General features: G+C 32.0%; 1 protein-coding gene across 1 annotated transcript in view; it reads right to left on the minus strand.

Moving 5' to 3' along the window:
* Positions 1-24,712, minus strand: part of Cfh (complement factor H) — an 83,206-nt gene that overhangs the window by 39,762 nt on the left and 18,732 nt on the right. Inside the window, exons 3-9 of the mRNA XM_077802494.1 lie at positions 24,243-24,348; positions 21,617-21,693; positions 20,052-20,243; positions 17,188-17,358; positions 12,833-13,006; positions 6,727-6,921; positions 6,139-6,312 (exon numbers count right to left, since the gene is read on the minus strand). Coding sequence (XP_077658620.1) covers positions 6,139-6,312; positions 6,727-6,921; positions 12,833-13,006; positions 17,188-17,358; positions 20,052-20,243; positions 21,617-21,693; positions 24,243-24,348 — 1,089 coding nt within the window. The remainder of the gene's footprint in view (positions 1-6,138; positions 6,313-6,726; positions 6,922-12,832; positions 13,007-17,187; positions 17,359-20,051; positions 20,244-21,616; positions 21,694-24,242; positions 24,349-24,712) is intronic.

The raw sequence follows: 24,712 nt of genomic DNA on the forward strand, positions 1-24,712 counted from the left end.
ACAAAAAATCGATTGAGAACATTTCTACTTAATAATTTGTGTGTGTGTGTGTATATAGAGGGGAGTGTTTTAGAAAATAAATGGATAGTTTGCATCAGTAAATGTGTGTTACTCAACATTGATGGATGTAAAACAGAACCACCATTGTAGAGATATTTGAAATACCCTGGGAAAGATAGGGATGAAAAGTAAGGCATGAAACCAGAAATTTCAAACATCTTCACTGTTTCTAAGACTTTTTAATTTTATTTTGTCTGATCATATATAGCTGGGACCTAGGCTGTTTTTGCAGGTTTAGAGAAAGATCAATTGCTAAATATGATATCATGGCAATATTTCTAACTGTTGCAGATCAAATTTCAAAAGTTATTGCATGGATTATTCCTTCTTCCACTGTTTAAATTAGAATTAATGATTTCTACTTCTTTTCTACAGAGTGGATGAGAGATTTGTAACTCTATAGATATGCATCCCTGCTCCATGTAATGGGGAACACAAGGAGAAATATTAGTCAGGTGGATATTGCTACCATCTTATGACTCAATTCTCTGCTGAACCTAGTGATCCTATATTGGTTGCATTGACATATGGAAACTAAAGAAAAAAAATAATGCTAAATAAAAAAAAGGGAGAATATTGTTGACCAAAAAAAACAAAAAAAAAAAAAACACCAATGCAGAAAGGAAAAGTTACTATTGCCTTGATACCATGGGAAAAGTTCAGAACAAAAGAATGTACAGTAATTTTATGACAGTATTTACAAATACTCAAAATCATAGCTGTTTGCCTATAGAAATCCTTCCTGGTTGGGTTTTTTGTTGTTGTTGTTGTTGTTGTTTGTTTGTTTTTTGTTTGTTTGTTTGGTTGGTTGCTTTGTTTTTTGTTTTTTTTTTTTTGCAGTTGAAGGTCTAGAATAGGTACTGGGGGATTAAAACAAATGAATGGATGCACATAATGCTTTACAATGAGGCTAATAGCACCTTGAAGGTAAACACCTGGAAGAGAGGTAATATTGTCAGGTTTTTTGGTTTCATTTTGACTGGCTATTTGTATGACAGGACTTCTTTTGGAAAGTGAATTGTGGGAAATGTTAACTCCCTGAAACACATGAGGTCATTGTTCAAAAACAGGTCTTGAGAAAACCATATAACTAACAACCTAGACGAAAACAAATATCTGTGGAATGTCTAACTAGTCATATTATCATGTATTACAATACATCTGGACCCTGACTTGGGGAAAAATAATTGCCAGTGGACTAAATTTTTGCCCCTGTCTCTTTTTGTGAATAAAGGTTATTAGAATACAGCTATATTGATGATTTTTACATTAAGACAACATTCATGCTAAAATGCCAGTTGAATAACAGCAACAAAAATGTTTGGCTGGGGCTGGGGATGTGGCTCAAGAGGTAGTGCACTCGCCTGGCATGCGTGCAGCCTGGGTTGGATCCTCAGCACCACATACAAATGAAGATGTTGTGTCCACCGAAAAAACTAGAAATAAATATTAAAAAATTCTCTCTCTCTCTCTCTCTCTCTCTCTCTCTCTCTCTCTCTCTCTCTCTCTCTTAAAAAAAATGTATGGCAGCAAAACCCAAAATATTTATTGTCTGTCCTTTATTGTCTTGTCTATGCTGTAGATGATATCTTTGTGGATGGAGAATTCTTTGTTTTGTGGATGACTGGCAATATTCAAAGTAAAGAATGCTTCATAAACTGGATCCAATTCAGAATAAGAGTTTACTATGCCTTCCATACCAACTATTAACCAGCTTAGTGCTTGCCAAGGGTACCTGCCTTTGGAATATACAAACTAATGTATATGTCAGGTAAATACCACCTTTATAAAGCTATATGGAAAAGCCTATAATTCGGTTACAAAATATGTTAGTCAGCTTTCCATCATGATGACAAAATACTCCCCCCTCCCCGGCAAAAAAAAAAAAAAAAAACATAAATGGGAAAGATTTATTTTAGCTCAAAGTTTCAAGAATTTAGTCCATGGTGGCTGCTTCCATTGCTATGGGCCTGCCTGTGATAAAACAGAGAAAGTGGGAGGGGAGACAGAGACAGAGACAGAGGCTAGAAACAAAATGAACTCTCCAAAGACATGTCTGCCAGTAAACTTCTTCTTCTAACCAGGCCCCACCTCCTGAAATTTCTACCATCTCCAAAGAGTGCTATCAGCTGAGGATCAAGCATTTATTACACGATCCTTTGGGAGGCATTCCAAATGAAAAACACAACGTAAAGTACATATTCATATTGTATTCCTGGAGCAGACAATCAGGGGTAGTAACACATTTTATAGATAAATTTATGCTGAATTATTTATTAAAACTCTAATGTTTCTGGAAAGCAATGCCTACATATCAGTAGTTCTTCTCTTTTTGCTTTTTCAATTGTATACATTATTAAAAATGCATGGAAAAGAATGACAATGAGATATTTTAACTAAGAAAAGTTGACCAATAAAAAGGAAGATAAACTGTCAGGACAGAATTCTTTTGTTAGAGGAATAATACGTTCTGTGGTTATCTCTAAAGATGTTAGGAATTCCAGTGTTAAACGTTGACCAAGATAAGCATGAGATGCAATATGTAGTGATTAATAGTTTTCTATTTAAAGTTCAAAACTCCCCTGGAGACATCCTTTAGAAGCTTATCTAAATACATAGATTTATAGTATAATTAGTTAAACAGACAAGTTTTAAGAATGTAATCAGAGGGATATATACTGCAAAACCAATGGTAAATTTAATAAGATCCTAATATACAAGAAGCACATTAGAATCCTATGTGATTTAATAAAAATGGAAAAAATAAATATAATATGTAATATTATTTTTAAATTCTCCTGCTTCCTAAGAAAAGATTTAACAATATATGTACATAACTCACATTTTAAAAGTTAAAAAGCATTAATGAACAGATTAAAGAAGTCCTAAATAAACAAAGAGACATACCATGTTCATTAAATGGAAGAATTAATATTTTTATAATATGATTCTCCCAATTATATACATATTCCCCTCAGTCTCAATCAAATCTCAGCAGAATTTTTATAGAAATCAACAAGGTGATATCAAAAGTAAAATAAAATGGAAAACAGCTAGATAAGGCAGAATTATTTTTAAAAATAATGTATTCGTATTTTATTGCTTCTGCAAAAGAATTCTATTATCTTATAACTTCAAACAACACTAAGTTTTTATCTTAAAATTCCAAATATCAAAAATATGCCATGTATATACTGAGTTAAAATTGATATGTTGTAAGAGGTGCATCCCTTTCTGGAAGGTGAAGGGATCCTACTTGTCAGTGAAGATGCAAGTCAATTGGAACTCTTATACGTGGCCAAAGGAATGTATAAAATATTCCAATAATACTGAAAATCAATGTAGCAAATTCTTACAGATTTAGTCATGTACATATCATATGACTCAGTAATTTCAATTTTAGAAATGTATCCTAGATAAAGAGTAAAATATTTCTATACAAAGATTTTCTCCAAATGTTCATAAAGAGTGCAACCAAAATTACCAAAACATGAAAATACCCCAAATGTTCATTAGTAGTGGAATAGAAAACCAAATACTCATTGACCTGTATAATGATATATGACTTGGTAATGAAAAAAATTAGTTGTTAATGCAAGAAACAACAGAAAAAATTACATTTTGCTGAAAAAATAAAGCCAAATATATATGAATATGCTGTGTAAATCTATTGTTAACAAAGTTGTCAAAAGGCAAACTAATCTGTAGTGACAGAAATAACATTGATTACCTATGTTGATGGAATTGAGGGTAGACTCAGTGGATAAAGAACCAGAGAAATTTCTCATAATATTAAAACTATCTCAAACTTCATTATGTTTATACTTATATAATTTATCAAAGTCTTTCACCTTCACACTAAATGCATGTGAATTCTTTGTATATACTTCATACCTAAATAAATTTTGTCTTTTTAAAAAGTGAACCCTTAGAAATTGAAAAATAAGAAGGTGACCAGCAAGGGAGGAAGAAGGACCAGAGGAGGTAGTGGGGAATGAAACTGATTGTGAAATGAAATGAAATGTGAATGAAACTCATGTGCAGGTATGAATATGTCACAACAAAGCCCATTAGTCTATTTATAAATACATACTAATATAATTTTTAAAATCAGCCATTAGAAATTAAATATGCAGTTTTTAAAACATTTTTAAATATAATTTAGTTATTGAAAGAAAAAGAATCAAAGCAATCTATCTACATAGAACATAAAAGTAAAAAGATATAGAAATAAAAGTTATATGTTCAAAGCAGATTAACCCAAATAACAAACACTTCAGATAGAAAAAATATAGAAAAATAAGAATTAAGCAAAATATAGTTCGGAAGAGAAAGTTAAAAACCATCAAATAAAAGCTCAATACAAATTTTAAGGAAAATAATAATATAAACCTCGTAAAATTTAAAATTTCCAAAGATAAAAGAATATTCTTAGAGCTTAAACAAGTAATGGATAATCCTGTTACCTACAAAGAACAAAGTCCGAAAAGCTCAAAGCCTCTCATTAGCAAAAATGTGTTTCAAAAGACCTAGATATGAAATACAGAATATATATGTAGAAATATATACTTAGAAATATACTTCATTTCTAAAAGGGAAAGGTCAATATCATTAAGCTGTGCATTATTTGTAACTTATTCTGCAGACCCAAGAGAACTGCAAACAAAATCTAAACAGGGTAATTAAAAGTATGTGGTAAGCTAAATTTAAGAGTTTACAGAAGATCAAAGTGTCACCTCCCAAATAAACTGATACAAAGAAGATTGGGGTGAAAAGTCCTGATTGGATAGCAATACTTATTATGAATCTATAGTGATTAAGGTAGAGATTACTAAAATATTATTTGCTAATGTTGCAAAATAAAATACACAGTATAAATAGTCAGTATTCATTTTTATGATATATGAAAAGCTACAATATTGGATTACTGGGGAAATGTTGAATTTTCCCATATTGTTTTTAAAAGGAAATAATGTCATTATCATGCATTAAAAATAACCTGCAAATGAATTAATAATATGAAGACAAGATATAACTTTTAGAATAAAAAGTATGTCTACATTCTGAAGTATTACTATTAAAAACCCAAAAACATAAGCAATAAAATACAGTTAATTTTATAGTGAAAGGAACAATATTATTTATAGTAAACATAAAAGAAAAAATAAAAGCCACATAAATTAAGAACACATATGTAATACATATAATTGAAAAAAACATGATATTTAGAATTACTAAGAATCCAACATCAAAGCTTCCAAAAAGATAATCTAAAAAAAACATCAAGCCTCATCTTACAGATTAAATGAACTTCTCATTAGCCCATAACAATGTATGCTGAATCCAATTATTAATAAAAGAAGCACATATCAACACTTCAGTGTTTTACCACTTTATTGCCATTTATCTAGTAAATATTAAAATACAACATCACTTAATCATTATCAAGAACGTAGAGCAAGAATTCAGCATTGACCAGAATGTATATTAGTACAAGCTCTATAGAAAATCCAAAACAAAATATGTACAATTTCCTAGAAGACCCATTTCTGTAACATGTCCCAGAAATACTCAGAGACAAAGGGCAATACTGCAAAAATGCCCCATCACTTCTTGACTGACATCTTTTACTCTCATTGTATTCATTTTTTATTTATAACAATTTTATAATAATTTTGAGTCAAATGATTAATTTCAACGTATATGCATATGACTTAATTAAACCAAAAATATTGTATTCAAATTCTTTTTTAAATATATTTTCTAGTTGTATATGGACACAATACCTTTATTTATTTATCTTTATAAGGTGCTTAGGATCAAACCCAGCGCTTCACACACGCAAGGCAGGTGCTCCACTACTGAGCTACAGCCCCAGCCCCTGTATTCAAATTCTTTACTATATTCTTGAATACTGTTTACTAAGGTGCACTTATTTTGCCACATACTTATCAATAAATTTTGATTTCCACTTTTACATGAAACATGGAAACAAATTTTTATAAATATTTTGCCCCAGTTTAATGTAGATGGGCCTTTAGAAAATCACGAGTATAGATATCAGAGCATTTTACTTACTAATCCGAATGCATTTGAGAGGAGGGGACCAGCCATTCTCTGTACATGTAACTGTGTTTTGACCATTTGAAAGACTATAGCCAGGATAACAGTCAACTTTAACAGACTCATGCAGTGAATATCTTATTTCACGTGAGTAATATCCATTTTCCACATAATTGAAAATGCATTGTCCTAAGGAGCATAAAGTGATAAAAAGTGAAAACATTAATTTGAACAAAATATTAGATTAAAAATTTCCTTTATAATATTTAGAAAATGTATAGCATCCGAAAAATGTGCAATTAAGAAAAACCCAAAACTACTATACCAAATGTTTGTTAAAAAATAAAAATCAATAACATTGAATTCATCTTTAATTTTGTAGCTAAAACATGTGTAAATGATACAGGTTTTCTTGTAACTTTGGTTTTCATGTGATTTTTATGAAGAGCTTCTTATAAAAGACAAAAACTAATTGGGTCTTTTTGCACACACAATTCTCTCCTTGGCCCTAATTTGTCATGCAAGACTTAACTGTAAATACTTATGTGCTTCTTTCTTTCCTCATTGAAAGATACATGTATCATTGTAAAGACATTTACTTACTGATGCATGGTACTTCTGGCAGCCACCCTTCTTTTGTGCAATAAATGTAACCCCAGTATGATTTTGAAGGAGACACAAAATTGTTATCACATTCATAGGTATATCGTTGTCCTATAGGTACTGGAAAGTATGGTCTATATCTTTCTTCATAGTATAGACGTCCATGTTTTATCTCTGGAAAATCACAAGGTTTCACTTGTGATAAAAAATAAGATGAATAATATTTTATTTTATTGAGCAACATATCAGAAATAAACCATTTAAGTAATGAATTATGTCTTATTATTAACATAATTACAAGGTTTTCAAGAAAAGATAAGTCACAGAAATCAGATGATTATGCTCTGTGAGGTCTTTGTTAGTGAAGTCAAATGAAAGCTTTTCAGTCACCAGAGAAATCAACTAGAAAAATTTGTTAGTATCAAAATAGATAAGGTTATAATAAACAATAGTTTTATTCTAGTTTCAGTTGGGAAATGAGATGTTTTTAATGTGCTAAGATGTTTTTCAATGAGGTATAATATGATTATATCTTATTGACTTATTCTTATGTATTAAATAATTTAACACAAATTTAAATGCTGTTATTTATTTTATTGTCAGGTTTATTTTTATTTTATTTAAATTTACTCATTTTCAAGAGATTGTTTAGAGAAAACCTAGTCCTTTGAATATCTAAATAATATTAATTTTTTCCAGGCAATATGATTATGTTTCAAGAAATCTTATGTGATATGTTATAAAGAATCCCCTCATCGCCTTCATGTATACACACATACAATAAATATACTACAACTTCAATTAATTTTTCCACTTTCCTTTATGTTTGATTGCAGACAATTTTCAAGAAGTTTCTACTCTTCAAAATGGTAATTTGCATTATACACTTTGAATTTTTGCTCATCTTTTGTATTAGAACATCATAAATATTGGGTTCGTTTTGACACAATCAAATACGCAAGAATTTTTATTTCAAGCCCCATCCAACCTTTTCCTCCCTTCTTCTCCCTCATGTTCCCTCCTCTTTTCTACTAGAATTTCATTCTATTACACATGCAAAAGGGAAATTTCCTTTGGGATGTTTATATATGAATATGACATGATTTGGTTAAATTCATGCCATTTATCTTCCTCTTTCTCTTCCTTCTTCCCTCTCATTCTCCAATAGCTACTACCACTGATCTTCCCTATATCTTTATGATATCTGATCCCCACCCCCACTGCCTTCTTTCCCTAAATTTACTAAAACTTCCTCATATGAGAGAAAACTTTCAATCTTTGAGTTTCTAAGTCTGGCTTATTTCATTTAGCATGATTTTCTCCATTTCCATCCATTCATCAGCAAATGTCATTATCTCACTCTTACAGCTGAGTTAACTCTTTTGTATGTATGTACTACATTTTCCTAATTCATTTCTAATAACTATTGATGGGCTTCTGGGTAGAATCCATAATTTGGGAATTATGCTGCTGTAAATACTGTAGTGGCTGAATCACAATAGGATGCTGATTTTTAGGCCTTTTGGAAAAACATTGAGAGTGGGATAGCTGGATCATATGGCAGTTTAAATCCTAGTTTTTTTGTTTGTTTGTTTGTTTGTTTGTTTGTTGTTTTTTTTTTTTTGGAGGAATCTCCCCATGGTTTCCAGAGTGATTGTTCTAATTTGCAGTCCCATCAATAATGCAGAAGTGCACCTTTTCCTCAAAATCCTTACCAGTATTTATTATTATTCATGATATTGATAATTATTGATTCCTTTCAAGTGTACTTTCTTGGTCTACAGTCTATATCTCTTGGTGTAGTTTTGATTTGCATTTCCCTAATTGCTAGAGATGCTGAACATTTTTCCATATATTTGTTGACCATTTGTTTCTTTTTTGTTATTCATTTTTATTAGTTGTTATACATGACAGCATAAAGCTTTTTGATTCATTGTACATAAATGGAGCAGAATTTTTCACTTCTCTGATTGTACATGACATAGAGTCACACTATTCATATATGTATCTAGGGTAATAATGTGTGTCTCATTCCACCATCTTTTCTACCCCTATATCCCCTCCCCCCCTTCCCTTTGCCCATTCCAAAGTTCCTCCACTCATCCCATCCACCACTCCATTATGGATTAGCATGCACTTATCAGAGAACACATTCAGCCCCGATTTGGGGGGATTGACTTATTTCGCTTAGCATGATGAGTTTCTTCTTTTAAGAAGTTTCTGTTTAGTTCTTTTGGCCATTTATCGATTGGCCTATTTCTATTTGTTTGCTTGTTTGAGTTTGTTTGTTTGTTTACTTTTGGAATTGAGTTTTTTTTAGTTCTTTATATATTCTGGATATTATTCCCTTTTCAGAGGAGTTACTGACAAATATTTTCTCCCATTCCAGAGGCTCTCTCTTCAACTCTCTTCATCATTTTCTTTGCTGGACAGGATCTTTTTTTAATTTAATGGCATCCCACTTACTGATTCTTAGTTTTATTTTGTGAGCTTTAGGGGTCTCATTCAGAAAGTCAGTGCCTTCACTGATATGATGGAATATTGATCCTATGTTTTCTTCTAATTTTGGCTCTGATCTTCATTATTTCTGACCTTCTACTGATTTTGTAATTAAGATCTTGAAGTGTAACATAAGCTTATTTATTTGGTCTCTCTCTATATTTTTAATGTAGATACTCAATGAAATAAATTTTACTCTTAGTACTGCTTTCATACTATCTCAGAGATATAATATATCTTTGATTTCATTTGTTTCTAATTTTTTTTATTTCTTCCCTCAATTATTCTTTGATCCATCCTTCTTAAAAGGATACTGTTTAAACTCCATGTTTATGTGATTTCTGCTATTTTTCTTGCTTTTGATTTCTAGTTTCATTTTAGTATGTTCTAATAGGATGCATGGGATTATATCAGTTTTCTTTGTATATTTTCTTAGATGTACATTTTGACCTGGAACATGGTCTCTTTTGGAGAAGGTTCCATGAACTGCTGAGAAAAAGATAAATTGAGAGAATACATACAGTTTGGATATATTATTATTTATTTTATGTTTTGATGACCTGTCTATTAGTGATAAGGATGTATTGAAATCTTCCAGTATTACTGTATTGGGATCTATCTGGGATTTAATGTCAGGAAGTATTATTTTATTATTTTTTAGTTGTTAATAGACCTTTATTTTATTTATTTATATGAGGTGTTGAGAATCGAATCCAGTACCTCACACATGCCAGGCAAGTGCACTACTGCTGAGCCACAGCCACAGCCCCTTAAGAAGTATTTTTTAATGTAATATGTTGAAATTTGGGGCATATATATTAACTATTATTATGTCTTCTTGTTGGGTTGTTTCCTTTACTAGGATGTAATGGCTCTCTTTTTCTCTTAGGATTAATTCATGCTTGAAATCTGCTTTGTCAGATATGAAGAATGGCTACTCCAGCTTGTTTTCAGAGTTCATTTGCATGAAGAAAATTTTTTTCAATCCTTCTGCCTTCAGTCTGCCTTCAGTGCCTATACCTATGAAATGAGTCTCTTGCAAACAGAATTTGGTTGGATCTTGTTTTTGGATCCATTATGCTAGTCTATGTCTTTAAATGAGTGAGTTAAGGCTATTTATTTTCAGTGTTATTATGGATATATTATTTGGATTTTGGATTATATATTTTGAATTCTTGCTCAACCTAAATGTCTTTTTTTAACAAAGGTGAGAAAATGATTTCTTCTAAGTATACTTTCTTGGTCTACAGTCCATATCTCTTATAATTGACAAATACTTCCTCACCTTTATGAATCTTCCAATGTTGTAATTAAAATGCTTTTTAGCATTAAGTCTTGTTCCTTTTAGGTAACATTCACTTTTTCCCCTATAATGGTTTTTTAAAGATTTTGATATTTTATATTAACCCATGGGTTTTAAAAATTACATCATGAACTGTCCAAACCTGTGTTATTCAACAAGAACTGTGCCTTGGACATGCTTGAGTCTTTTGAGTTGCAAGAAGTGAGATTTTAAGATTAATCAATTAAATTTTCCATTTGTAGAAAAGAGATTTGAAACCTGGTGGTTGCAGAAAAATGTGTTTATTCACCTCCTTATGCTGTTTCATGGAACATCAATAAAATAAATTGGTTCTCTCTGATGTCTTTTCAAAATGCACAAAAAGCAGAGAATTGACAGGTATAATTATTATGATAGGCCAGAGGCACTTGTCTATATTCTTCACACTCATGTGTGCACATCTAAACCTCATTAAAAGGGTGTACCTTGAAGCAAATTTAATATTCCACTAAGGACCTATCAGCAGAGATGGGTGGTTCTCACAACAGCCTCATTCTACTACTTAGAGTATCCACCTGCTTATACTTTCACTAAATGTAGGTCATAGTCTCATTGCCAGCTATAGTTGTTCCATCCTAGTGTTCAGTCAAACTGATCTTAAAATTGAATAAACATTCACTAATTTTCATAAATGCTGCTAATCCATCTGTCCTAGGAAGCTTATTTCTTTGACTTAAGCCCAGGATTTTATAGTTACCATTGCAGAAATTTATCCTATTTGATTCAATTTGACATGTAGGATTTTCTTTGAATGATATGTCCTGGTGTAGATTCACTAACATCATCCTTTGTGTCATTCAAGCTGTGAATTTATACTACATTTTTCCCTGAACCATTGAATAATTTGATGTCACCAATGAGTAATGGAGTTGTCCTGAGAAGAAAGTCCTCTTGCTTGATTATCAGATAAGATTATTTAATGAAATTGCAAAGAGATAAACCATCTAACTGGTCAATTTCATTGTCTTATCCATAAGAACCTGTGAAAGGCAGATTTAGATATATTTGAGCAACTCCATATTGTGGAAGTCAACTATAAAATCACTAAACATTGACCTTATAGTTCTTATGCACTTTGAAATTTGTTTCACAGTTATAAAAGCTTTCTCTGTTAGTGACTGGAATTTTGCCTAGAACTAACATTGAACTCACTGACCAATCATTTGTATCATCACATTTTTGTTTAAGTGTGATACACCTTTAAAATGTACTGTTAGATAGAAAGAAAAGGAATATGACTGTGGAGACAAACTAAAACTTGAAGAGGGCCAAGAAAGCATTCCATAAATAAAATAGTCTTGACCTTTAGTGGAATTTTGCCACATGTAAGATTTGTAGGAAACTACATAAGTCCTTCAGCACTCCTCCCTCACAATAGGGGAGCTTTATTTTTCTCCTTTCGAGGGCATGTTGGACTTAGTGTCTCATTTCTGAAGAATAGATGTGGTGGTAGCAAGAGTATGTGAGTAGATCCTAAGTGGTATTCAGGCCTCCACTCACTCAGATCAGTAGCTCTGGAGAAAGTTAGCTGTCATTCAGGTAACCTAAGGAGAGGCCCATGTGGTCAGGAGCTGAGGCCTCCTGCCAAAATCTATGTGAGTGAACCGTGTGGGAAACAGGTCCTGCAGAACAGTCTATTACACTGATGTACTGACTGCACCACAAGAAGAAACTGACTCAGAACTAGTGACTTATTTCCAAATTCTTGACCCGCAGACACAATGAGACAACAAATATTTGGTATTAAACAAATACGTTTGTGGGGGAATTTTTTTAATTTTATTTTTTAGTTGTAGTTGAACTCAATATCTTGATTTTATTTACTTATTTTCATATGGTGCTGAGGATCGGACCCAGGACCTTACACATACTAGGGGAGCTCTCTACCACTGAGCCACAACCCTAGCCCAGTAAATTTGTTTTAATGAAACAAATAACTAACATATTATCTGTTAGAAGGTAGTATTTTTACCCAATGTTTTATTCACATACTGGAAGAATTTTATTAATTAGAGAAATACATATATATATACACATACATACATTTTTTTTGAATTGCAAGAAACTTTAATTTACTAAGATGTGATTTTCATACTAAGAGATGTAAAGAATGCTTTTAAAGGCAATATGTACATATTATGTACATAAACAGACAACTATTTGGTCTTGTCACTGTGTGTGTGTGTGTGTGTGTGTATGTGAGTGTGTTTAGTAGAAAAATCAATTCAGAATTACAAAGTAGCTCAAGATATAAATGGAACTTACAGCTACATCTTGGAGGAGGTATCCAGCCACTACTTGTACATTTTGCAGTATTTCCCCTGGTTGCAGGATAAAAACCACTTTTACATTCATATCTGACTTCATCTCCAGTTCTGTGCTTAATCCTTTGAGGTGAGTAAACGCCATTTGGAATATAAGGAGGATTACATGTTACTTCTGGGGAAAAAAAATAGGATGTGTGAATAGTGTGGAAATCAGTACTCATTAAAATTAGGTATAAGAAAGTAAGACTATAGGTAATATTTATTTGTCCCTAGAGGAGTACAAAATGACATTAAAATAAACATATCCTCACATATCACTATATATATAGTATATATTATATATATATATATATATATATCCTCATATATCACTCCTGTTTAACTTACTGTGGTTTTCACCAATATATTTGTGATATCATGAAGTATGTGATAGCTTTGTCTAAAGCTATCACATACTTCATGATACTCCTTGTCTGGCAATGACTCCATCATTATCATGTATAAATATTTCAAATATTTCTTCCACTTTCTTCTATTTCTTTGGACACTGTTGCTCTCATAAGGATTGTTTACAAAAATATACATAGACTCTTCTTTCCACACAACTGGTAGGAAATCACATCCATTCTTTGAATTAAATGTGGCCATATGACTTAGATAGTTCAATGTAATGAAAATAAAACAGAAGGGAGTTTTAAAAGACATTGTGTGAATTTTCATGTTCTCATTCCCACATCTGCATTAACTGAAGAAGAACATTGGAAAGATGATGCCTTTGTCACCTGATTCTTAGAACTAGTTTACCATATTTCACTGCATTACCATTGCCAATGTTAAAGGATTCTTCCACAGAGAGACCAGGAACCAGGGCATTCAGCAGGAAGCAGAGCATATTAGTGTTGGCACTGGTCCAGCGGATTGTATTCAAAGGCTGAGGTCCCAAAGCAGGAGATGTTGGCTTATATATTTCTTGTTAGTTCCTCTTTATTTGCTAGCTCTTTGTCTCCCATATAAGGTAATATACATTATATACATTCTAATTGGGCATTATATTTTATACTATAGATTTGCAACAATATTACAACAGAGTTGTGGAATGTGCATGGTGATTTTGTGGGTGTCATGTTACCTTTCCTTTGTTCTGAGAAAGTCCCTACCATACCACTGCATTAACATATGTTCATGAGTATTCCATGTGTTCTAATCTTGCACCAAGACAATTTAGTAATGAAAATTTTCAAGTATTACCTGAACAATTTAAAAAACAATGTTTCATATGTGAAACATTTAGTAGCATTTCACTTTTTGGCAAAAAAAAAGGGAAAAAGTCTGCAATGATTTTTCAGTGAAATACTGTGTAGAGACCCTTCTGAACTGTATTAGAAGTGAGCATAAACCAGAAACAAAGGGTAGTTTGTTATGATATTGATATACTGCAATCTATTGTTTGGAAAGCCTTTTTTGTAAGGGGTCTCTTTTGCAACTACTTAGGTCTGGCAACATAATATAAAAGTAACCATACCCAATTTGTAAATAAATGGACATTGTTGTGCTGCAATACAGCTTTCTTTACAAAAGGGAAGCAAGCTTGATTTGACCTTTGAGCAAGTTTGCCTTCCTTTGATCAAGTCTCTTCTCACATATAAAGCTCTTTCTTGTTCCTTCCATCAATTCTGCTATATCTCAATAATGGATCAATTTACAATATTCTTTTTCTTATAAAGTGCAATACATTTTAAGTATAGTATAAAAGCTATATAAATGTCTGTATTGATGCCATATTGTAATTTGGCCTAAAAACATGTGGTGGATACTCATCATTATTTATAATCCTTTATATGCTCATAATTCATCTCTTATTTCATTAAAATAATCCTTTATATGCTCATAATTTACCTCTTATTTCATTTTCCAATATAAGTTACTAATTGTTAATACACTGTTTTCAAGCCACCTAACCCAATTGCTCTTTTATTAACAAATAATAAGTCTTTGAACTTTAGTTTACATTTCTTTTCTTAGGTTTTACTTCATAGTGTAACTAAATTTAATATCAATTTTTTTAATCCAAAAGTTACAAGTTACAAACAACAAAAGTTTAAGAGAATGATTAAAGTGTATCGGGTAATTTTGTGAAAACATTCGAGAATGGAAACACTTCTGAAGATTAATCTCAAAATGTAGACATGAATTCATTGATGAAACTTAATTCTTGCCTTTTGAAATCTTTCTTAAAATAAACAATTTAAAAATTGCCTTACTATCTATTGCTATCTAAAATAATAATATTCAAGACTATCCAAATGTATGTGGTCCCTTTTTCTCACTCCCAGATACATTTGAAGTAAGAATAATAATGCATGATTAGCACCATATGTTGTAAATCAATTTTTAAAAGTTTATGAGGAAAACAGATGGAATTGGATCAAACGTGACTTTTAATCAATTCATTTTGGCATGTTTAATTATTCCTGTAAATGACTTATTGTAGGCTGTCCTCTATTGGACAGAGAGAACCAAAGTTTTGACACCTCTGTCAAAACCCTTGGCATCTATATGCCGTGGAAGAGATGGAAAGCAATTCAATTATTTTCTCCTCAACCATTTTAAATTTTGCTTTATTACTCAATTTCTGAGCTTTGAGTTACACAATTTTAGAGAAATTAAGATTTCTGGGTCAGGAGTTCATCACATGTCAACAGGTCAATTCTTGCATTGTGCCAGGAAAACAAAGAGAAGTATTTGTAATATATTAGCTGAGGTACAGAAGGTAGAGTCCTCTTCTACATCTAGTCAATGTAAAGTATATTTAAATAAAATGAAACAAATTTGAAACAATGTGCATGCTTATCCAATTTGGGGTAAATCTCTCTTTATTGTTATCAAAGTTTGGCTGATACCTTGTGATCAGCCAAATCCCTTTTAATGTGGATTTAACATGGATTATCATTGTCTTATATTCATTAATTATTTTCTAAAATATTTTGTTAATTATGCCTAAAAATAGAGATCACTCTATTGTGAAGAAAGATACATTTCCCATGGAACTGTTTGTAAACTGAAGCAAAATAAAATGTTTAATTATAAAATCAATTCAAAATTAACTGTACTTTTATAAAATATAACTAAAACAAGATTTAACCATGTAATGACATACCACAGATGTAAAGTTCCGAGGGTTCCTAGGAGTTAACTCTCCTTACCTCACAGTATGGTAAAGTCTGTGAAAATTACTGGACCTATCAATGGTCCTTGTTTCCCTCACTGCAACAGTTCTCATCAAAAAGCTACCTCACTTCTTTTCAGAAATGCCTGCAAATATCTGAGGACAGGAATTACTACAATATAGCTATGTCTTCTTGCTATTCTTTTTATGGTTATGATTTCTTAAACTCTTCAATCATCTATATTCTCTCTTCTAGGTGATGATCATTGGAAGACATCCCTTTAAAAGGAGGTAGGAAAAAAAGAACACAATATTCAGATATACTTCTTGTGGGGAAAAGCACTCTGCCTCTCTGCATGACATCCTTCCATGAAGAAGCTGGGAGTTAGGATTTCTTTTTCAGCACCATCATCACTGTTGTTCCAAATTAGACCCATTGCTCATGAAAACCTCCACTTTTTGGATCCCTTTAATTCCATTGTCAATAGAGATTTACCTCATCTGATGTTAACATAATTTACTCTTTAGAGCCAAATTCTAGGCTTTAGAAGAGCAATTTATGTATTTGAGAATTGCAGATTATTTAAATTGGAAAGCCTATGACAGTCCTGGCTCTGCTCCTGGAATGTTTTATCACCAGGGACTAACTACTTAATAGTGTATTTAAGCCTCTGGTCCTATTTATTTTTATCTTGAGAGAATATCATACAAAGTACTATCAAAGGACTTTGCGCACTTAATTCTTACAAATTTTATACTCTGTTTTTGAGAAAATTAGATTGCTTACATAAAATGATTATATTTATTAAAATAATTGTTGGGGTTGTAGCTCATTGAATGGTAGAATCCTTGCCTAGCAGACAAAAGGTCCTGGGCCCAATCTCACTTATCACAAAAATAAATAATAAATAAATAAATAAGTGATAAAATTCTTTTGGAATTGGGTACCAAGAATTGAACTCAAGGGCACTTGATCATTGAGCCACATCTCCATCCCCCTTTTCTATTTAAATTATTTAGAGACAGGGTCTCACTGAGTTGCTTAGCACCTTACTGTTGCTGAGGCTGGCTTTGAACTGGTGATATGCTGCCTCAGCCTCCTGAGCTCTGGGATTACAGATGTGCACCACAATGTCCAGTCTGATAAAATTCTTAACAAAAGAGACAGAAAATAAAAATAACCTTACCTTCACATGAGGGAGTTGGACTCCATCCTGAACTAGTGCATATAGCATTGCCTTTTTCACTGTATTCAAAACCTTGATTACATTTATATTGAAATCTTTCATTCTCCTTATAAATTTTCTTCGGAGATATAGAATATCCATTTCTAATTTCTGGCGATGTACAGGAAATTTCTAAATACAAGGGATTAAATTCTAAAATGTTATTACGATCTAAAAGACTATAACCAAGTTGTGTTTACATAAAAATAGAAATTTTGTTTCCATTAGGTAAATCAGCCAACCAAACAAAAGTTCTCTTTTGGCTTGACTGTCTGATTTATCTGTTATTCTTAACATCAGTTGTTATCATCTGTTGCTCTTCATTTTTGCCAGAAGCTAAAATTCTGAGTAAAATTCTGTTTCAACTTTAGTTTAAGGGTAAATTAGTCCTTTGGCAGTAATTGATAGTAATATTCACCAAATGCATATGTGATATTGAATATAGATTTACTGTGATAAGTATTTTCTCCAAGTGACCTGTAAAAATAAAACATTTTCTCGTTATTGATTAGAGTACTTATTCAACAGAATCTTTTTCAAGGAAATTTATTCAACTCATTTTTCATTACATCTTTGAAAAGTAACTGAGTTCTGCTTTTGTGTCTTCACCGTCTATACAGGTTTTCTGTAAAAAACAAAATCACAATAAAACAAACACAAACAATAACAACAGAAAACTGCCCATCATCTTTGACACCACTTCTCTCAAACACTTTTCTCTGAGATAGTGACAATGATAACTGTTTTCCCAAATCCTCTTCTTCCATCTTCCTAATCTGTTTTTCTTGGGTTTGACTACAAAACTACCAAATGGCCACTTAATTCCTCCACTTGAAATCCTTCACCAGTTCCAAAATCAGTCTGCATTAAAGCTAAGTTCTTAAGAATGGTGCATTAGCTTCTCAGTACCTTGTACTGGCCTATCTTCAGTTCATCACTGACTTATCACCTTCCTCTGCAAGGCCCCTGTGGACAGTGGACAAGGAACAATAGGACTTCACACTTATTGAAGCCTCACTGCCTTTCTATGTTCCTCTTCTGACCTTCCTGGGACTGGCATGCTTTTCCCTTCTTCATGGTCACCTAAAAACAGCCCTCTCTTCCTGTAAGACTTTCCTTAAGCATCTGCAATTCCAGGAAGGTTCTGCTAGTCATGACATCTAGCTGTGACCATAGAAATCCCATGTATGAATCTCTAAAGTATTTAACTTAACATTATTATCACAGAGAACTATTTCTGTTAGAATACTTAAGAATTTATTTATTTATTTATTGACTTACTTACTGTAAGGTAGACTAGATAAAAAATGTGAATAAATCAGAGGTTTTAGGTAATAAATAAATAAGGCAGAAACTTCTTCCCAACAAGAATAGGTTAAATGAAGTATGGTTCTATTAAACTAATTGGCCATAATGTTTAACTTAAAAGCCAAAATCATTGATGAATCAAGATATACAAATCAGCTATATTGTGAGAAAATAAATTGAAGAAATCATGTAAAATTGACTTAGAAATTTTTCTAAAAGAAAATCATTTATTTGGTGGATTCAACTATGTTCAGCAGTTTATACTTAACTTTCAGCATAAATATGAAAGAGAATCATTTCCTAGAAATAAGTTATCAAAGATGAGTTATTCAAAAATATAATGCCATCATGATGTACCAGTGGAAACAAAAAATAAATGTTTGGCATCCAGAATTAAAAATAGACTTTTCTGGAGATCAGCACAGAAAGGCTGAACATTCTCTTTCAACCTATAAGAGCCAACTATAGCCAGGAGTGGTATTACACACTGTAATCCCAACAGCATAGGCTGAGGCAGAATTTCAAGTTCAAAGCCAGCTTCAGGAACAGCAAGACACTAAGCAACTCAATGAGACCCTGTCTCTAAACAAATACAAAAAGGGGCGAGTGATATGGCTCAATGATTGAGTGCCCCTGAGTTCAATCCCTGGTACCCACCACCCTTAAAAAAGAGCCAACAACAATATGTTTATAGTTAGAGCATGGATGTTGATGTCAGACAATAACCTAGGCTTAAATCTATACTCTCTATGCTATGGTAATCTAGGCTGCATGATTTGATTTTTGTTGTGGTTTACATGTGAAGTAACACCCAAAAGCTCATGTGTGAGACAATGCAAGAAGATTTAGAGGTGAAATGATTGAGTTATGAGAGCCTTAACCCTATCAGTGCATTAATCCTCTGATAGAAATTGACTGAGTCTTAACTGAAAGTAGGTAGGGTGTGGCTGGAAGAGGTGGGTCATTGAGGGTGTACCTTTGGGGTATGCATTTTGTATGTTGTGAGGAAAGTATCTCTCTCTCTCTCTCTCTCTCTCTCTCTCTCTCTCTCTCTCATTCTCTCACTCTCTCTTTCTCATTCCTGATCATCATGTCCTGAGCTACTTTTCATTGCTTCATTATTTCACCATCACGTCCCTTGAACCCCAGGGAATGGAGCTGGCCATCCATGGACTGAGACCTCTGAAACTGAGAGACCTCAAATAAACTTTTCCTCCTCTAATTGTTCTTGTTAGTTTTTTTGATCAAGCAGCCAAGTAGCTGACTAAAATAATTTTGCACTAAAATTTCTTCAATTATAGAGATGATACTAGTACATAAATCATAAAACTGTTTTGTAGGTAGAAAATAAAATAACATATAGAAAACTAAGATCAACTACAGAGATATTGTACATGCTTAATAAACATTAGCTTTTTAAGAATTATTTATAGTCATTATTATGTACAATGTTTTCAAATATATATTTTCATAAGAAAAACTAAGAACAATCAAGCAAGCAGTTAAATACATCTTACCCACACATCTTGGTTTCTCATTACTCCAATGACCATCTTCTGAACAATATATTTCTTTCTGTCCTTCAAGTTTGAAGCCTGAATTACACTCAAACTGCACTGCTTGTCCAAAATAATATTCCTCATCTGGTTCTGTCGCACTACTGATAATTCTCCCATTCTCTGGTTCTGTCACTGGTAAACACTTAACAACTGAAAAAAACAAAAATATTTTTTTCTAGTAGAATTTGAAAACTTTATAATGAAATTGTGTGTGTGTATGTGTGTCACTCTGTGTGTGTGTGTGTGTGTGTGTGTAAGATCATCAGAAAGATAAAATAGAGAAAATTACTTAGATATTTTTAGAAGCATTTGATACACCTGTTTGCAAAAGATAAAGCTAGGTAACATTAAAAGTACTGTTTATCTCTGATTCTTTTCTGTGGAAGTGAACAAACAACTACTACATTGAATGGTAGTTTGCATTTTTATGGTAACAAGTAGCCCAAATTATTAAGAAATATAAGTTTAGAATGACTAAATACAAGATTTCCATTTATGCCCCGAAATAATGTAAACCAGCATTCTAAAAGATATAAAAGTAAACATAATATTTATTTCAATAGAAAAAATGTTCTTAAATTTCCTTCCTTTTCTACCTCAGTGTACAAAATAACTTGAGTACTTATTTTGATTTTACTTAATATTTTCAAATTTCCAAGGTTATGGAAGTCAAACATTTTTACTGAAGAAGGACCCTAGATTCTTCTTATAATGAAAATTCTAGAGTGTTTCTCTCTCATCCCAAAGATGATTCATTGGCCTTTTTTCAGTAACCCAAACCTCAGTTTTAACAAGGATTCTAAGGGATTTCGATTTATTTGTTTATTTATTCTCTCTCTTTCTTATTTATCTATTTATTTATTTTTGAGATAGTGGAAATAAAACCCAGGTCCTCATGCATGCTTAATAAACACACTACCAGTGAGCTATAACCTCAACTCCAATATTTGATATATCAAAATACAAAATATGTAGTAATAAAATGACTTGTCAGGCGTGTTTGGTACACATCTATAATCCCAGTGACTTGGGAGGCTGAGGCAGGAGGATCACAAATTCAAAGCCAACCTCAGAAACTTAGTGAGGCCCTAAGCAATTTTCCAAGACCCTGTCTCTTAATAAAATCCAAAAAAGACTGGAAATGTGGCTCAGTGATTGAGCACTCCTGAGTTCATTCCCTGGTACCAAAAATAAATTTACACATAAAAAATAAAACTGAATGACTAGATACATTGCTGCACTGGACAAGCAAGAATGCAAAAAGAACAACTTTCAGATTTTTCAAAAATTTCTTAAAACCACCTACCTGTAGATTAACAAACTAGATATCCACATTGGATATCCAGTTAAGTGGTTGGTATTCAACAAGGGAAGTAACTGCACTGTATTATAAAGCAAAAAAAAATAATAATTTAAATAAAAAATATTTAATTATAAACTTAAGGATGTTTTGATGTCAAATATTTTGAAAAAGCTTAAATAGTTTAGCTATCTTGACAGATTGTAAATGAATTTTATATTACCTTCACATATCGGAATATCATTTGTCCATCCTTCTGCATCACATTGACGGAAATTATTCTCACCTAACATTCTATACCTAAAAACAAAACAAACAAACAAACAAAACAAAAAGAAAAACCAGACTGGCAAGAGATTACGTATTTACATGCAGTTTTTAGCTTAATCCTATTCTGAATGTCTCTCAAAAACTCCTTTTTATGGAAAATTAGCAACTAATACATTTCCTTCCTGCTTTTTCTCTTCCTTTGTTTTACCTTCTCTACTATCCTTTCTCCCTTCCTACCATCATTTGATCTTTCCTTTCTTCCTTCCTGTCTTAAATGTTTTTCTCTCCCACTCTCTGTTTTTCTTTGAAAGAACTGCAGACTCACTAAATAATTTTCATGGGCCATTGTTTTCTTCATTTGTAAATAAGGATTGTTCTGCTCATTATACAAGTAAAATAAATGTTCTTCCTCAAAAAAAGGAAAATGTTTTTATTTGTTACTAATTCTGTAAGGAAAGAAAACATTTTCATAAACCAAGTTTTAGTCACAGAGCCAAGCATTTATTCTATGTATCATGTAAAGGAAACAAAATAATTGACTACTAAGATAATCCTGTAATTTCTCTACTAGCTAGAATGTACCCTCTTAACAGAGAAAGCAGATTTTCTGGTTATTTTTTTCCACCTGCACCAGAGATCCACTTGTTTCCCAAAGATGTTTCAGATATTCTGCAACATTCTGCAAAAGCCTCCCATGGCCCAAATATTTGGAGGGAGGAGGGGAGGAAAAAGAGCAAAGTTGCCTATTTGACAGTGATTGGCAAAAAACAGTAGCTCACAATACTCAAACCCAGACAAGCAGAATAATAATAAAAAAAAAATTTTTAAAGTTTTTCAAAACTGCCTTCCTGTAGAATTATAAAACTAGATATCTGCATTGAATATCCAGTTAAATCGTTGGTATTCACCAAGGGAAATAACTACAGGCAAAAGATCAAAAAGGGTTAGTTGACTGACAGAAACCAAGGGGTTAAAAAAAATCTACTTCACTGGGCTGGGCCTGTAGCTCAGTGGCAAAGTGCTTGCCTTGCACATCTCTGAGGCACTGGGTTCAATCCTCAGCACCACATAAAAATAAACAAATAAAATAAAGGCATGCTGTCCATTTACAAATATAAAAAAAAAATTTAAAATCTACTTCACCATCTACAACTGGGTCAAAAGCTTTACATCCCCTTGAAAATAAATTTAAGAATTAAATTTATTTTAAATTAAAAAAATTTAAAATAGCATAAATTACTTCTGTTTGCTGGATGATCTGAACACTTAATTTCACTGATAAATATCAGTGATTTCACTGACAAAATTCTGTTGGGTACTAAGAGAAGAGCAGGAACTCTCACAGTGAGGCTATAGCAGAGTTACCCCTAGTTGACAGAGTGAGGTAAAGAGAGCCAGAATCAGAGGCAAGTCTGTAGTTAATTTCTTCAACAAGTTGTAAATATGAATTGTTACAATTGAGGAAATCAAGTAAAAGAAATTTATGGATTTTGATTCCTTTCCAAGTCATTGTTGAAACCTAAAAGGAAGACTTTTCCAGAAATAAAGTGATATTTCAGAGGTAGAGCAAATCAAAAAGTTCAGGCCCAGATTGGCTTAACCTATTTGGTTACATATGAAGACAACAGTAGTAATGATTGAGAGTTGGACTGAAAATGTATTTCAAAAACCCTCTGAAGAGACAAAACTATTAAGAACTGATACTTATTGGGCATTTGAAATATCCCAGGATCTCTTTTAAGAGCTTCAAGTATGAGTCTTATTTCTTTCTCTCACTAATCCCATGATGCACATGATATGTGTTCACTTTAAAAAGAGAGCAAAATACAAGTGAAGACCTATTTATATACACAGATACTGAGAGTTGAAGGTTTGAAATTTGGATTTAGTGTAAAGTCTGACCTTTAAACTATTATATTTTCTTGCTCCAAATCAGAAATGTATAAGGGGAGATTAATGATTCAATTTATAATCTCTTGATACTTCTTGTTCAGTATAAGATTACAGTGATCTGATCATGGCTTTCTAATGTACAAAATTTTCTGCAAAATAAGTTTTGTCCTAGAGAGGAATAATAGATAAGAACAAATACTAAGGAGGAACTGTGATGAGATCAGTCAGGAAACCTAACTGGTTGGTTAGAAGGCATAAAATCAATGATTCTGAAAGAGTAGTATTTTTGATATGAATGATAAGAATTTTTAAAACATGGAAATTTAAACAATAGCATTTATAAGTAAAACTTACAACCAAAGACTTGCTTCTTCTTAAATTTTATAAATTTATAATTTTATTATATGTCCAATTACCCCAACATAAATGACCCAAAATACCCTGCAAATAGTACAATGTAGAAAAGATGCCTTGGGTGAACACTAACTTACATGCGAACTGTTTTTCCATATACTTATAATAATACTATACAGAGTAATTACAGCTTGAATTTCTTAATGTTAAGGAGACAGTATGATATATAGTAATTTATATTGTACCATAATTTCAAGTTATTTGTGTATATAAATTAGTATAGTTCCTCTTTAGTATTTGAGTTATAAACCTTTTTAATTTTGACTACATACCCCTCATCACATTTATAAACAACTTTTGCACCATATACAAATTCATTTCCTCCTTCAAGATGAAAAGAACCAAATGGAGTATCCCCAGGATGTCCACAAGGCTTCTCTAAAAATAAAAAAATATATATATATGTATTAGTATGTTATACAGGGAACACATTTTATATAGGAGTTGGTGGACAAAGATATTTGGTATTTAATGAGAGGACAACATTGAATTTAAAGAAAATTGAAAATAGCAAAGCTATTATTTTATAATTGAATGCATTTTTTAATTTTGTCAGACTTCTGTCCTCTTTTTAAAAATAATCATGTGTTGTTTTGTATTAAAATGATAAGAATGATATAATTCAACCAGTATTGTTAACATATCAAGTATTAAGCATTTTTACAACTAAAAGATTTCATAAGTTTCACAAAAAAAGTGAAGTAGTCGGGCTGGGGTTATGGATCAGTGGTAGAATGCTTGC

This window comes from Urocitellus parryii, chromosome 9, assembly GCF_045843805.1.
Source record: "Urocitellus parryii isolate mUroPar1 chromosome 9, mUroPar1.hap1, whole genome shotgun sequence".
Lineage (NCBI taxonomy): Eukaryota > Metazoa > Chordata > Mammalia > Rodentia > Sciuridae > Urocitellus > Urocitellus parryii.